The sequence below is a fragment of the Aythya marila genome (assembly GCF_965140915.1).
Source record: "Aythya marila genome assembly, chromosome: 6".
NCBI lineage: Eukaryota > Metazoa > Chordata > Aves > Anseriformes > Anatidae > Aythya > Aythya marila.
This window is the reverse complement of record NC_139047.1, coordinates 26,054,559-26,070,580: the sequence shown is the minus strand read 5'-3', so window position 1 is coordinate 26,070,580 and position 16,022 is coordinate 26,054,559. Positions and strand designations below refer to the sequence as shown.

At 50.5% G+C, this 16,022-nt stretch overlaps 1 protein-coding gene across 1 annotated transcript; it reads left to right on the top strand.

Annotated features, from left to right (window-relative positions):
* Positions 1-4,515: 4,515 nt before the first annotated feature.
* On the top strand, positions 4,516-9,771 carry INHBB (inhibin subunit beta B). Its single transcript, XM_082762946.1, has 2 exons — positions 4,516-4,969; positions 7,482-9,771. Exons 1-2 carry the CDS (start codon positions 4,567-4,569, stop codon positions 8,255-8,257), a joined length of 1,179 nt encoding a protein of 392 aa, XP_082619072.1. The 5' UTR covers positions 4,516-4,566; the 3' UTR covers positions 8,258-9,771.
* The last annotated feature ends 6,251 nt before the right edge of the window (positions 9,772-16,022 follow it).

Here is a 16,022-nt window from a genome sequence, read left to right as displayed (position 1 = left end):
GTAAGGTTACCTAACAGATATTATTACTGGTTTAAGAGCATAAAAGGTGCTTGAACAATATGTGTGGGGCCAGATCCTCAGCTAGTGTAAACTGTGACAGTCCCACTGAGGGTGTTATGAAAATACAGCCCAGGGAGGGAGCTGCCTCATGCCATCGCTGTCTCCTCCGCTTTAGAGCGTCCTCCAGACTCGGGAAGGCGCAGGGCTGCACCGCCTGGCCTCTGGGACAGTGTGACTTGTGCACCGGCCGCCTCCTGGCACATAGCTGGGTTGCAGAGAGAGACTTGTAGCAGTCCGATGGCTCAGAAGCACACTGGGTTACACTGGCTGAGGAACCGAGTTCATCGTGATCTCATTATACCAGTAGCTTTAATAAGCATCAGGTTCCAGCCGTGAGACTTGATGTTTCTGCAGAAAATGCCCTCCAAACCTGCACCTCTCACAGCGGGGCTTCCTGGCAAAATGTGCGCTTGCCCATTAAGCACAAATCCCAGCCATTTCCTTCCCAGTTCTCCCCTGCGTTTAATGTATGGAAAAGCATGACCCTGAATCAGATGAACAGCAGCCGGTTTGAGAAGGTGTGTGTGAAAACGAGTCCTCGCGCAGATGAGCTCAGAACAAACAGAGAACGGGGGGAGGCGCGGGGGGAGCGTGAAGCTACCATTTCCCTGCTGGTTCAGCTGCTCGGGGTAAGCAACAAGTTTATGCCCAGGGGAAAGAACTGAAAGCTGAGGAGATCTTAAAATTAACAGAGCTGTATGACTCAATCAATAAGCCGTGCTCCCTGAGCATGATGAGAAATCAAACGGCACGTTTCTTGCTGCTAACCCTGTTCGCCCTCCCTGTAGGCTCTCCTGCCCGAAAGCATCTGAGGTTTGATTGCATCTCTAGGAGGAAGCCAGAGCAGGTCCACTGCGAGAGCTGCCTCCAGAGTTCTGGTGGACACACTTTAAATAACAATGGGGTTTATTAGCTTGTTCGTTTGTTAGTAATTGCTGGAGAAGATAAGTCTTCCCAATGTTTGAATATGCAAAATGTCTTTGGCTAACCAAAAGAGAAGAGGAGGAAAAAAAGCCAAAACACGCCACTGCAGCTGGGAGCAGGGACAACTCAAAATTGCTGCGTTTAAAAGAGAAAATCTCTACCTTGTGTTATGACAAGAAATACCTTCCCAGTTTTGTTGCCCCCGTGGAAGGCATGGTATTTTCTTCCTCTTTGGCATTTCATTCTTACTGGGGCAATGAAACAGCTGTTTTCAAAGGGAGAGGGGCTGTGTTTACACCTATTTCTTGTGTGACGGTGACCTCTATGAACCAGTCATCACTGCTCTGCCTGTTGTTTTCTTGTTAGCTCTTTGCTGTCAAATTAATTACTGTGAAGTACTAAGCTTGTTGCATTCACGTGCTCTTATTAGCTTACAGGATGTCAGAGTGATTGGATTTTTAGCATTATTTCTTTTTTTACATTCCAGGCTTTCCATTCAAAACCTGCTAATGGGAAGGAGGAAATACAGTATCTAATTCTGATCTCCCGTCAGGGTAGCTCCAGTGATACTGAGGGTTTAGCTTTGATTCACGGTACTGTGTGTGCAGTTAGTGTTTATTGTGGCATCACAGAACAGAATCAGAGAATGGCCTGGGCTGGAGGGGACCTTAAAGATCACCTCCTTTTATATTAAACCCAATGTGAAAAATGAGACTGGGTTTGCAGTGCAATTTTACAGTACAATATTAAGTGTAATAAAAAAGTCTATACTTTTGCAGTGCAGAACAAGAAAAAATGTTCACGATAACATGAGAATAGCATTTCTCCCTTTAATTCCTAAATCGCAGGAACAATCCAATCCTCCAGTTGACCCCTTTACGCTTTTGTGTTGCTGCTATTAGTGACAGCTAACAGAACTCACACGTGCGCGCAGTCCAGGCATAGGTAAGAAGTTTTATTTTCCTTTTAAAAACTGAAATGCACATAAGGATATATTTTTTTCTTTGCCGTCATGCAGGAAATGTGCACATCCCGCACCTACCCCTTGAAAACCACCATTCAGCTCGCTGAAAAGGCAGCAGGTTCTGGGCTTTGCTTTCATTCCTGAAGTTACATTTTCCTTCGTGGGTTAAAAAAAAACAAAAACAAGCTGCGATTAGAACAGCCGGCAGCCCCCTTGAGCTGTCAGAGCCCCCCCAACCCATCTCTGCGACCGCATCCCAGCCCCCGGCGCGCACCTCCCTCTGCCTCCCCCTCGGCGGCACCCTGCCCCCGAGCAGCAGCAGCAGCAGCAGCACCCCTGGGCCCGGGGCTCGGCTGCTCGCCCCCCGGCTCCCGCTTCCCGTGGTGGCCCGGAGGGGGCGCCCTGTGCCCAGCCTTCCCCGCGGCGGGGGCGCGCAGGGGCCGCGGGGCAGCGCGCAGCGGGGCGCGGAGAGGCGGGGGGGGGGCGATGCCCGAGGCCGTTCCGCGGAGCTGCTGCGCCCCCGGGGCCGCTCCTGCCCCAGGATGGGGGGAGTGGAAGGGGCTCCCCGCAGCCCTCGGGGGGTTTTTGGCTGCTGGGCATCTCCCCTGAGCCCGTCGGGGGGCGAGGGTATCGGGGAGATACCCGGGGATCCTCAGCCAGCCCCGGGTTCCCGTTATCTGCCGCTGTCAGCCTGGGACCCCCCCCCACCTTTGCCGCCCCCCTCCCGGCCCTGCCCCACGAAAATCGGCAGCCCCGGCAGCTCTCACCCGGCCCATTCAAACAAACAAACAGAAACCCGCCCCGTCGCGAAGCCAACCCGACGGGAAACTTTCTAATGACTTCTTCTTTCAAGTGCTTAAAAGGGAAGGAGCACCCCGGGGAGGGGGGGGGGGGCATCCATCTCCCAGCCCGGTTGGGGTGGGGGGGATGCCGGGGATGCCGCTGCTCGGTGTCCGTCTGTCTGTCTGTCCGTCCTGCCGGGCCGGGCCGGTGTGCGGGGTGGGTGTGTTTGCGGGAACCGGGAGGGAGGGAGGGGACGGGGGGAGTTAAAGAAGCAGCACAGTTAATATTTCCAACACCAGGAAGTTACTGTAATAGCCCAGGGGGCAAAAGACTTAACTTAATCTCCTAAATAGTGAGGAACCCAATGGCGTCTCTGTTATAGGTTGGAGTTCCCACGTGGTTTTAACTCCTGTATAAAAGTTTCAGTAGAAAGTGCCACAATGTCGTGATTTTGCAGGGGGGGAAAATTAGCAGGAGGAGATCAGAGGAAGATAAGCGAGGAACGAGCCGCTTCCCCGAGACCTTCCACTGCGGATCCGCGAGGGAACATCAGACGCGTTAAAAAAACCAAAACAAACCCAAACACGGCGTTCAAGCCAGCACAAGGCGAGCGAAAGATCAAAAAGACGCGGAGCGAGAGAAAGAGGCAGAGAGGGAGACAGATTAACTGGAGCGGCAGCGGCAGCAACAACAACAACCAAAATCACACTTAAAATCATAATAACAATAACAACAATAATAAACCCCAAACCACCGGCAAGGGAGATCTTGTTTAAAAAGAGCGAGCGAGGGAGCGAGCAGAAGAGCCGGTCTGACCGAGTGGATCCGTGCAGCCGCTCCTGGGATCGCCGGGATCCAGCCGATCGAGTCCCCGCTGCGGGGCCGCGCCGGGCACCGCCGCAGCATCCTCGGCGCTGAGCCTCGAAGGAAACCGCTCCGGAGCGGGGCTCGGGGGGCCAGCCTCGCCGCCGGGGGGGCTGCCGGCGTCGACCCCGCTCCCCGCAGCCCCCGGCTCCGCTCCGGGCCAGCTCGGGAGGGCAGCGGTGCGGTGCGGAGCCGAGCCGAGCCGGGGACCCGCACCCACGGCCTGCGGCTCGTCGTCTTGCGGGGGCGGAGTGGGCGGGGGGGTACAAGTGGCACTGCTCCCCCCCCTCTCACCCCCCCCTCCTGCCAGGCTATAAATTGGATTGTATATAAATCTGCTTCGTTTATCTCCCTGACCCCCCTCCATGACGCCGGACTAAAGAGCTCCTCTCCGCGGCCCGCCCGGACCTGCCGAAGCGAGCGATGGACCAGGCGCGGCGCCGCCCGGGGATGCCCCTCTGAAAGCGGCGCGGGGCCCCGGGGCAGCGCGGCGCCGCCTCCCCCAGCTCCCCGGCTCCCCTCGCACCCCCGGCCCGCTCCCCCCTCTCTCCCCCCACCCCGAGCTCCGCAGCCACCCCCTCACCTGCTGCCGCCCCCCTCCCCCGTCGGACAGCCGGGCTCTCGGTGCACCGCCAGCCTCTCCCCCCCCCCCCCTTCCCCTCCCTCCATCCCTCCCTCCCCAACTTCGCCCTCGGTGCCTGCGTGTGCAGCCTCCCCCCCGGCGGCACACGCCGCCGTTCCCCGGGCGCCCCCTCCTTCCCTCCTTCCCTTCCCCTCCCTCCTTCCCTTCCCTTCCCTCCGCTCGCCGGCCCCGGCCCCCCCCTGCGCGGAGCGGTTGCGGCCCCCCACTCGGCTGCCACCGCCCCCTCCGCGCCGCGGAGCGCTCGGAGCTCGGCGCGGCGCTGCCTGCACACGGGCTCCCTGCGGCGCTCCGGGTGGCGGCCCCCAGCTCGGCCCCCCGCTCCTCCGCCATGGACGGGGCGGCTCGCCGGGGGGTGCTGGGCGCGCTGCTGGCCTGCGGGCTGCTCCTGCTGGGCGCCTCGGGCACCCCGACCCCGCCGGCCCCCGCCGGCGGCTCCCCGCAGGACACATGCACCTCCTGCGGCTTCCGGCGGCCCGAGGAGCCGGGCAAGGTGGACGGGGATTTCCTGGAGGCGGTCAAGAGGCACATCCTGAGCCGGCTGCAGATGCGGGACCGGCCCAACATCACGCACGCCGTGCCCAAGGCGGCCATGGTCACGGCGCTGCGCAAGCTGCACGCCGGCAAGGTGCGGGAGGACGGCCGCGTGGAGATCCCCAGCCTGGACGGGCAGGCGAGCGCCGGGCCCCCGGCCCACGACCCCGTCTCCGAGATCATCAGCTTCGCCGAGACAGGTGGGCGCCGCCCGGCCCTCGGCCCTGCCGCTCCCGCCTGGCCCCTGCCCGGCCGTCCCCCTGCGTGACCCCCCGCATGTCCCCCTGCCCGCCTGGCCCCCCTGCATGTCCCCCTGCCCGAGCCCCTGACTGCTAGTCCCCATGCCTGAGCCCCTTCCTGTTCCCTTGCCCTGCTGTCCCCCTGCCTGTCCCCCTACTTGTCCCCCTGCCTGCCACAGGCACCTGCCCACCCGGCTCATCCTCCTGTCCCCCTTCACATCCTCCCTCCCCGCACACCTCACCCCTGCCCTCCGCTCCGTCCCGTCCTTCCCGTGTGTGCCCCATGCCCCGGCTCCCCTCCGGGTTGCGCCCTCCGTGTCCCCCTCCGGTGTCCTTCCAGCTGCCTGCCGCTGTCCCCGTCCCTCCCTCCTCCGCCTGTCCCGCTCCGTCTCTTGCATCCCTCGCCTCCTCTGCCTGCCCTGCACATTCAGCTGCTTCGCTGCGTGCATCCGTCTGTTGAGACTTGCATCTGCCTGTCCGCCCTTTTCCGTTCCTTTCCCATTTATTTAGCGTTCATTCATGGTGTTGGCCTTGTCTGTCCGCTGCGCACAGCCTGCTGCCGGCGGTGTCTGTCTGCTCCCTGTCCGTCGGTCCGCGCGCTCGCTGTGCCATCCATCCCCTCGGTACCAGCCATCTCGGTCCTGCGCAGCCATCGTGCTTACATGTCCCCGAATCCCTCTGGCGTAGCTTTCCAGCGGTTTATCCAGGCAGCTGCTGTGCCTGCGAACTTTGCGCATCTGGCCCTAACAGCAGCGCTCTGCAAATTAGCTGTCTCCTGCCTATCTGCCCATCTCTCCTTTCCCTCATCGCTCTTTCACTCACTTCATTTTTCTCCCTATCTATCTTCCCGTGGCATCTATATATCATTTGTCCACAAAATAAATCTCTTTCTAGCCTCTATGCTGCCTACTCATCTTCTTTATCTACCCTCCCACTTACCAAAGGCATATACATTTACAGTATCTATGGGATCTGTTGCATTATACATCTGCTTGTTATATTCACATACAAAATTTATGGGCACGCACAATTTCGTACAACACAAGTGAAGTGGATCGGTGCAGCAACACCGTACTGTTCTTTTTCTGTCACTGTCACCACAGTTTATGAAGAAGTTGTGTATTTGCTAGTGTACGGAAGGTTTTCGCAGCGTACATTTGCGGTGTTATTATTTTCTGTCAGGCTGTTGATGGGAGATCTGGGGTGGGCTTGTGCTTCCATTTGGTTTTCAATTAACCACTGGCTTTTGTAACACTTCCGAAATTGAGTCGGTGTAAAACATAGACAAGCACAGTGCAATTTTTTTGTCCCTGAAATCTTACAAGGTGCCGAATGGGCCCTGCAGGCACATTAGGAAGGCACCCAGGGTAACAAATGAAGACACCGACTACACAAAAAATCCCATTCAGAGACTGACAAAAATAATAAAGATTCTTAGGAAAAGAAAAGGAAGAGAAATCTACATTTGGCTCTGTACAGAAAGATGTCAAACAGATAAGGATGGATGAGAAAATGCCTTTCCAGCAATAATTTTAGATAGCGATGGGGAGGCTCCGATTCAAGGACCAGAATTACAGTCCCCGCTGTAAAGGCCAGCTTGCACATTTATCACCTACGCCAAATTGGGGTAGGACTTACAGTACGGGCTTGCAGCAGGGACGCTGGTATTTCTGAAACAATTTATGCAGTAGGCTCTCGTGTTTACAAATAATGGGTTATGTCAGACATTTGGTGACATTTGGTTTTCTGCAATAATTTCGCTCCTTTAATTCTGGTGTTATTGAGAAGTGTATTGAGAGCAGTCAGTAATGGCGTTGCAGTGAGAGCAACTGCTTCGTTTGGTCGCCTTGGTGTGAGTTTATCGTTACGGGGGAAAAGCAGAGATGGGAATGATTAATGGCAGATATTGTACCCGACTAAGAGGGGGGTTAGTTTAAGCTGCTGGACAAGTAGGCACACTGCTGAAATATTTTCCCCCCTATCTCGAGAATCCGCTCTGCTAAACTGTGACAAGAATATGTGAAAATTGAAACAAAATCCCCGGTTTGGCACTGATGTTTCAGTGGTTACTGAAAGGACTCTCCCTGTGAGAATCGGCCGGCGGCTGAAAGTTAAAGCTATTCTTAAACGGGCGAGATAGGGCAGCGCAAGCGCCGGTCTTTTCAAGGTACTGTTGCGGCGTCCTTGCAGCTATCCGGCTGGAAAAATCCAGTATTCTGGAGAGCCCTGACCGGTGTCTGCGGATCTGACGCGTTCGGCTATAGCCTGGGTACGAACGTCGCTGCGGGAAGTCCCTTTGCAATTAATTTCGATTACGAATTTGGGATATCTGATTCAGTGCATGCCTTCTGGCTGATGCAGCCTCGTCGCTCTTTCGATCAGCTGTCTTCTGGCGTTGCCGCTGAATCCAGAATCACACAAAAGATACATTTTCTTTTTGACTTAATCTTGCTGATCTCTCCTTATCTTGCAGACGATCTGGCCTCATCTAGAGTCCGCCTCTATTTCTTCATCTCGAATGAAGGGAACCAGAACTTGTTTGTCGTTCAAGCCAGCCTGTGGCTTTACTTGAAGCTGCTTCCATATGTCTTAGAGAAAGGCAGCAGGCGAAAAGTAAGAGTCAAAGTCTATTTCCAAGACCCGGACACTAGCAACAAGTGGAATGTGGTTGAAAAGAAAGTCGATCTCAAAAGAAGTGGTTGGCACACTTTTCCCATGACAGAGGCGATCCAGGCTCTGTTTGAGAGAGGAGAAAGGAGACTGAACTTGGATGTTCAATGTGAGGGCTGTGAAGAGTATTCAGTGCTGCCAATTTATGTGGACCCCGGGGAGGAATCCCACCGGCCTTTTTTAGTGGTGCAAGCCCGCCTCGCCGATAACAAACACAGGATCCGGAAAAGAGGCCTGGAGTGCGATGGCAGGACCAATCTATGTTGCAGGCAACAGTTTTACATTGACTTTAGACTCATTGGGTGGAATGACTGGATCATAGCACCATCAGGTTACTATGGGAATTACTGTGAAGGGAGCTGCCCGGCCTACTTGGCCGGCGTCCCGGGGTCGGCTTCCTCCTTTCACACCGCCGTCGTGAATCAGTACCGAATGCGGGGGCTGAACCCGGGCACCGTGAACTCCTGTTGCATTCCAACCAAACTTAGCACAATGTCAATGCTGTACTTTGATGATGAATACAACATTGTGAAAAGGGACGTTCCCAATATGATTGTGGAAGAATGTGGTTGTGCTTGATTTGAGGTGTGTGTTTTTGGGGGGGAGAGAGAGAGAGAACATTCCCATACGAGATGGTGTTGGAGGAAGTTTCACTGTGTATCCAGGCATCAGTGTTGAAAAGTCACTGTGGAAAAGTTTGACGAAAAAAAAAATCATTTCACTTTGGTGTCAGGACAGTGGCAGTTTGTGGATCTTGGACACTTATATATCCTACCACTTATAAGTTAATGCTATGAGATATCTTAAAGACACACACACACACACACCGTGCGCATGCACACAAACACGCGCTCGTACACACACAGACACCCACACACACAGACACAGACACAAGGCAGCTTGGAAAAGGGACATGAGCACAGGAAGTCAGTGACCAGTGACAACGTACCTAAATGCCTGCCAGTACGAGTGAACGGCTGCGCAGCTGTTTCCCCGCCTGCCGGCGAAGTCAGACCGAAACGAGCTCCCTTTGCTCAGGCAAAAGCACAGACTGCGAGAGCACGACGTATTCTTGCACGCAGGTGTCAAAATGACCAAACTTAGAAAAAAGAGAAAAAAAAAAAAGTCGACTGTCACCTCTTAGGTCTAGCGGGAAGCTGCAGGACACCTGCCTTTGTAGGTGATCACTTCCTCTTAATTTAAATTTATCTAAATAAAAGCATCACAGAAACCTGTATCTCCCTACAGCACTTCCAGTAAGGAATTGTGTGGTGACATCCGAGAGAGAGAAGGAGACAGACGCATAGGCAACGGCTGTATTTCCGACGTCAGGCTGTTGCGAAGTCACAAGCTGGGCTGGCATTGTCCGATGCTTTAAGTGGCCACTAGCATCCCGCGGATGGCTGTACCCGTGGTGTCTCGGAGGAGGGGATTTGACACCGTATCTGGCCTGCGTTGACCGTGAGCATCCCTCAGCGATCCGAGAGCAAAGAGTCAAAGTTGCAATCTGCGTTTTTCAACGGGGGACTCGGCAAGGGCCCGCCACGTGGGGAGCAAGCAAGCAAGTGACCGCTACCACGGCTAAACCAATGAACCCTAAAGAGGAGTGACAGTCATGCAGTGGAGACATTCTGAAAAAATGCAGTGCATTTAATAATGGGCGAGGAACATTTTAACAAGTCTTGGAAAGGAGAAGAGAGGAGAGTGCTTTCAATTTCCTTACCAGGAGGTGTCAAGGATGGCCATAAAGATCAGAAAATAATGATACAGCATAGCACTTGCAAACTGCTTGAATGCACGTATAATAGCACTTGCAAATTTCAATGCCTTGAAAAGTGGTACTTGATAGTGCACTTATCTTTGCTCACTATCTAGGTAAACAGGTGCCGCATGAGCTATGCAATTTAAAGTGTTGACCCATACTAGACAAAACTGGACTTATGATATGACTTTTTTATATTTTTTTATACTTGAAATTAAATCTTTTGCTTCTTTTTTAAAGCGAATGATTGCTTTTAATGTTTGCACTGATTTAGTTGCATGATTAGTCAAAAAACTGCCATTTGAAAAAAATGTTATTTTTATAGCAGCAAAAAATGAATACAGTTAAATGTATTATACATAAATTTTGGAACCAAAGAGGCCAACATATTAGTTATAATTTTTATGAGATGGCAAAGCCATCATATATCATGTAGTCATACTGAGCAATCCCTCACGAGGCCTACCAATTGTTTCAGGGTACAAAATGGATTCTGTTTGTTCTATTCAGTGTCTTTTCTATACCATACGCACATGGAAAGTAGAGTGAAAAAAATGACTATTGTAGAATACATTACAATATGTGCATCCTTTAAATCCAATTTTTATGTTTATTTAATAAAGTTCCTTTTAGGTTCTGTTCCATAATAATTTAAACCAAACAAATTTCACTTAGATTTGCTGTTGAAGTATTTTACATTTGTGTACAGTTTAAATAAATAATAATAAAAAAAAGATTGAAAAACGAATGTGCTTTTTTATTATTATTATTATTATTTAGTGCAGTGTGTAACATCTGGAGACGCTCAGTTACTTTCGGGACTGAACGCAGGTGCAGGCAGCGAACTGTCGCGTTAGACCGTAGTCGTATTAGTCACTGCAGAAAGCTGTGCCTGAGAGCTCAGCTGCCGTCCTGAAGCACTGTGCTCTCACTTTATTGCTGCCTGCACTTGTAAGCAAGCATCTGCTTCTCGCTGCCTGCCCCGGTGAGGGTCTGTGGGGCTCAGCGGAGCCGCCGTGCGGGCAGGGCAGCGTTCCGCATACCTGCCGCTGGCTGGGAGCGAGTTCCTGGTTCACCCGCTGTGTAGGAATGCGGCTTCTCGCCGGGGTCACTCCCTGCACGCTCACCAGAAGTGAGAAGTAAGGTGGAAAGCACTTCCAGGAAAAACAGGTCAGCGCTAACACCGATGGACTTTTTATTTTTCCAATTCACTGCCACCCGGGAGAGGTTTTTTTGAGTAAAACATGTCCTCTTTGCTAACAGAACCAAAAAAATGTTGACAAGCACTCGCAGAAATCCTTGTCAGCTGCGCGTGTATCCAGGTATCGATTTTGTTGACCTCCGCAGATGGATCCTTCCTCCCGCAGGCCTGACCCAGTGCCAGCTGATGCTGACAGAAGGACTGCTGTTGACTTAGCAAACGTTAGCTCTGACCCCGAGACCTGGAAAGTGTTGAAGAAGCAGGTTCGTGCAGCTAATGACGGGTTCTGGTTACAGTTCAAATTCAAGCACAGCTCTGCCCGCCCCCTGCCATAGCCAGCCTTTGTCAATAAGAGTGGGACGCACTTCTAGAAGTGGGATGTACTGGAGAAATCTCTTCAGTGCAGGGCTCCACAGGCTGAACCTGTTTAGGCTTCGTTCCCACTGCAAGGTGGTTGGTTTCTGGGGTTGAATACAGGCCCTGTGTCAGACATGGGGACTTGTGTGCTCCACCACGAGGAGGACAGGGTGTCTGGGGGTGGGATGGGGACCCCCTGGCCTGGGGAGCTGCCAGCAGCCCAAATGGCTGCGAGCTGGGGCTGGCCAGGAGCAGGGAGCAGTCTGCATCCTGCATCCCACTGCTAACCCGCAGGCAAGCCTGGGATCCTGAACAATTTCACAGAGGACAGCATAAAAACCCCCTTTTCTTGGCAAAAAGTTTCACAGCTTTCTTCTCCTGCTGTCCCTGCCCCTCTGTGTGAAGCTACGGTTCGTGGGGCAGATGTAGAAATGCAAAGGAGAGCATAAATCTATATGTTGTGGGGGCAACACCTCAGGGGGCTGGATCATAGTCCAGGTTCCTAGGTCCTTTTATTTTATGTAAAGCAGTCTCTGGAAACTGATCTGGATGCAACACTCTCTGGGTTTTCTGAGGTGTGGAATCACCTGCTGCTCTGAGCACAGTGTACGAGCGACGTGTTCCTGACTCCTACTGCTGACAGCAACCCGACACACAGGTTTCTAAGGCTGAAATGAAATAAAATTAAAAAGGTCTTAATTTGGGGCAGCCAGTCTGAGAATGTTTGGGCTTGATTTTTCAGGGATGTGGCAAGGCTGCTGCTCTTGCTAGCTTTTTGCAAGGGGCTGCAGGAACCCCACTTTTTGCAGCCGCCACCTCCTGCATTTCTGAAATTAGGCAAGCTGAAAAATTAGATGCCCAACCTTGATGATTGCTTTTTGAAATTTTGGGGTTTTATTTTCCTGTCTCCAATTCCTAGCCTGATAAAATAGAACATCCAGTTTCTTTGCCTTGTGCTGCATTAGGCACTGTATCTAAAAAATCATCTGGGTGAGGTCCATACCCCCCTCTCTGAGGTGAATCGCTGTCTCTCTCTTGTGTCTTATAGACTTTGAGTTTGGTCCTGTAAATGCTAAGTCATTGTACTATTTTGTGGAGTGGAATCAATCTCTGGAGCTGGAGAATTTCTGTCCTCTAAAATATTCTAGCACAGGCAAAACCCCCGTGCTGGTGCCTGGAACTCCCACTGGTGTTAATGAGGGCTGCGTGAACGGGGTGACTGTCACGATGTGGTGCAACAGAGCACTCGGTGGATTAACTCTGCATACATCATGTATTTCTACACATAACAGACACCTGCTCCAAAACTGCCAGGTCTCATGTCCTTTGCTTTGCTACTTGTGAGAGATGAAGTCAACAACTGAAATTAACTACAGCATTCCCCCTGCCATGGGAGAAGAGGGAAACCCCTCACTGAATGAATCCTTCTTAATAATATTTTTATGTTTGGATTGGTTTCTAGTGTGAAAAGCATTGAAAAGCATTTTGTGAAATGGATCAGGAATATAAATATTTGTCTAAGAGGAAAGTCTCTTTCTGTTAATACTGGTGTCAGTCTGCAGAAACTCCCTTAAGGTCTGCAGATTTAATTCAGGCAACAACACAGCTAAGGACACACATGAACCTGGTTTTCCTGAAATCCTGATCAGGCCTAACTCATTCTCAGTATTTCTAAAAAAAATCCATTTTTAACTTTAGAATCAGCAGCTAAAAGACTTAGCAAAGGCCACTGATACTGCATGACAGACACAGAATATGAGGTAAAGACAACTCACCTGCTCATAAACACAAGGAGACTCTCCCTGCATACACTGGAATTTGGCCAGGAATTAGCAAACTCTTTCAGTACAGAATAACACAGTAGCTTTCATTTGCTTGCACAGTCAGTGCCCTTGAACCAAAAGTTGCATTTACCTGGCTTCTTGTAATGTTAGGGACCAATTTTATTTTGGTAACTTCATTGATTTCAGGGGAATTGTTTCTGATTTGTACTAGAATAAGTGGGAGCAGATTTAGGCTCTTTAATGTTCTTCCAGTTTAGCTCTTGGAATAACTTATATTTCATTATTATGTGTTTATGTAATTAGTGCAATTATATCAAATTATATAATTGGTACAATTACTTGGACTCATGTAACCACTGCATATAGCATTCCATGCTGTAAAATCTTATACTTAAAAAAAAAAAAAAAAGTCAATATTACATGGGAATCTTAATTTGTTTTTAAATTCCAGTATCAAATTTAGGGCCTGACCACATGCAAGGAACTTCTGGTTCACATCAGTGGAACCTCTCTGAGCAGGCAGCTTGCAGCCTTCATCATAGATATTGGGTTTTTAATCTGATTTGGCCAATACTATTCAACAGAGGCCCTCCTTCAATGCGTGCAGCTCTAACCAGTCTTCCTTGTACAAAGCAGAGATGCCAAGTTTGTACACAGATGCTGTATAACCTGAGAGATCTGTGAAACCGTCAGAGACATCAGATGTACGTACAGCTTCCTTACACTTAGTCAGTTTTACCATGTTGATGATCTGCTGCTGAGAATTTGAAGTCCCTACTTCAGTTCACAGACTCCCTCATTTTGGTGCTGGATTTTTTTTTTTTTTCTCTACTATCATTTGTTTTTATGATACATTGTTGTAAAAGCATGGGAAAGGAAGAGTTAGAGCCTAGTAATAAACTTGACACTGAAGGAGTCTGCTGTGGGCAGTGTCAAAGTAGAGATATCCAACAAAACAAAAAAAGAGATCAAGAAGAAAACCCAAGAGGTGTATTGATTTCCCTAGGTCACACACTGCTAGAAAGGAGGACCCAGAACGAGAGCTGTGGTTGCTGGGCACCTAATAGTCCTAATGAAGGGATGACCTCTCACAGGTGCCAAGCATTTCAAGCTCTTGACTAGCCCAAATGCAATCACTGAACCTAGCTGCAAAGCACCCAGACCCACACCTGAGGCTTGTCTCTACCTCACAAGATCTCCACAGAGCCAGGGCAGTCACAGCTGAGCCTGGCCACTGCCTTCTCTTGGAGAGAGCCCACCTCCCAACTTGTCCTCCTGCAGACCAGCCTTTGAAATCAGACTGGAAGATGCAGCTGCGTCCCTAAAATGGCTGCGCTGTGGTAGACTGCAGTCATGTTGCCTTCTCCCAGCTGGTAAGTGTGTTCAGTGCCTGTTATTTTTATCTTGAGCTTTTGCTTTGTTTTTGAGGATAATTGCACATTATTGCTGCAATATGTTATAATAAGTGCTATGAAGATGACTATTGTATCCAAGAGGAAAGAAGATGTGGCTGGGGAGCAAACTTAAACCTTCGTGTCAGCAAAACAAACATGCAGTGTTTGGGCTGTATCAGTCAAGTGGTACCAAAGTGGCATTTAGGTTTTGCCTAGGCTGAGGCTGCAGGGTTGTTCTTGTCCCTCTGTGCTGTGTCAGATGGAGGAGAGCAGCTCGTGTTTGTCCTGCAGAAGAGTTTGCTGTGAGCTATGGAGCGCTGCTGTTGCTGCGCTCTCCTGCAGCTGGAGCTTTGGTCCTGGTTTGTGCGAAGTGGGAGCTGGTCCTGGGTGTTGCAGTGGGAACAGGTAGGAGAGGTAGATGCTGAAGTGCCATCTGTTAAGGATAAAGGGATGTAAATGCTGCCTGGAAACTGCTGGCTGCTGCTTCTGGGAACTGGAGCAGACTGGGGGCTCCTGGACTTCTGGACCCTTTTGTCCTGTCTTCTGCTCACTGCGTTTGCAGTTGTTTGGTCTCTTATGGCTCATTGCTAGGTCTGATTTTGGAACTGACCCACAGCTGTGGGGCTACAAGCTTTAAAAAAAATAATAATAGTTTGGCACCTTAGTAAATTAAGGCCTCAGGCTCTTGTGAAAGGAAACAAACAGTCCTTATCTGTCTTAATGAGAGTCGTATATGTGTGTTTTGTATCCAATTGTGTGAATTATCTCTAGCAGTGATACTTTGTAAGGCCGTGTAATTTATGAGGTGGTTATTGGTGATTCATAAGTATTTATTTATGTCTTATGTATTGTGTATGCTTGGCTTGATCTGGGTGGCACGTTTGCACGGGTGAGTACGCATTTTGTGTGTAAACACACACAAAATGTAAGGCTTTCTCTCCAAGTGAATCACCTTCTACCAGGTTAATATCTCTATTAAAATTTTTGGGATCCTGCTAATGGATCAAAGGTAATGTAACTAATCGCTATTTTGAGCAGATTTCTTGATTTTTAAAAAAAAATTTTTCTTTTTTTTTTGAGTACTGCACCCTTCTTGCATTATGTACAGGGTGGGTAGGTGCCTTTGTGATAGCAGAAGAGAAGGCAGCCTGTGCTCAGATGTGGCTGTGCTCCAGCCAGCTCCACATCCAAGAGAGCACAGCAAACCACTTTTGCTCAACCCGTGTTTTGAAATTGTTCAGAAGCTGGCTTGGTCTTTAGCACAGTTCACAGCAACCTTGAGGCTGCCTTTAGGGCAGCTGCTAGGGGTCCCCAGTGCTGCTGTCAAAACTGAGAAATAGAATATCACAGCACCCTGTTCATGTGTCCTGTATGGGCTGTGCTGCCTACATCAGGAGCTGCTGGGTGGCCCCTGGGCCTTGTAGATCCCACTAAGCCTCTGTGCCAGGTGTCTCGTATTTGCCATGAGATAGGCACACAGAAATCAAGCTGACTGTTTATATTAGCAGCACACCACAGTGGTGGAATCACTAAGGGAACAGTGTGTGACAGTGAACCAAGCCCTGCGTTTCATATTATGGGTGAGTTCTCCTCACGTTGTCCTCATCCCCCTCTGATAATTGCAGATGTGGAGCTTGGAGGATATTACTTCTGCTTGATGCAGTAACCCAGTTCAAGGAGATATGGTCTGGAAGCAGAGTTATGTTTAAGTTTTACCCTAAATGAAAGCTTTTCCTACTACATGTGCCACAAATAGACTTTTAATTATGGGAAGCACATGCTGTAAGTGCACCCCGGGATCTTATTCCATGTTCTGTCTGTTGGGCTTGTGAATGTGCCAGCTCTT

Bases quoted from the DNA above. Each gene is read 5' to 3' on its own strand.
- INHBB (XM_082762946.1), top strand. From the start codon at position 4,567: ATGGACGGGGCGGCTCGCCGGGGGGTGCTGGGCGCGCTGCTGGCCTGC. The intron at 4,970-7,481 runs GTGGGCGCCGCC...CTTATCTTGCAG, and splicing joins CATCAGCTTCGCCGAGACAG to ACGATCTGGCCTCATCTAGA.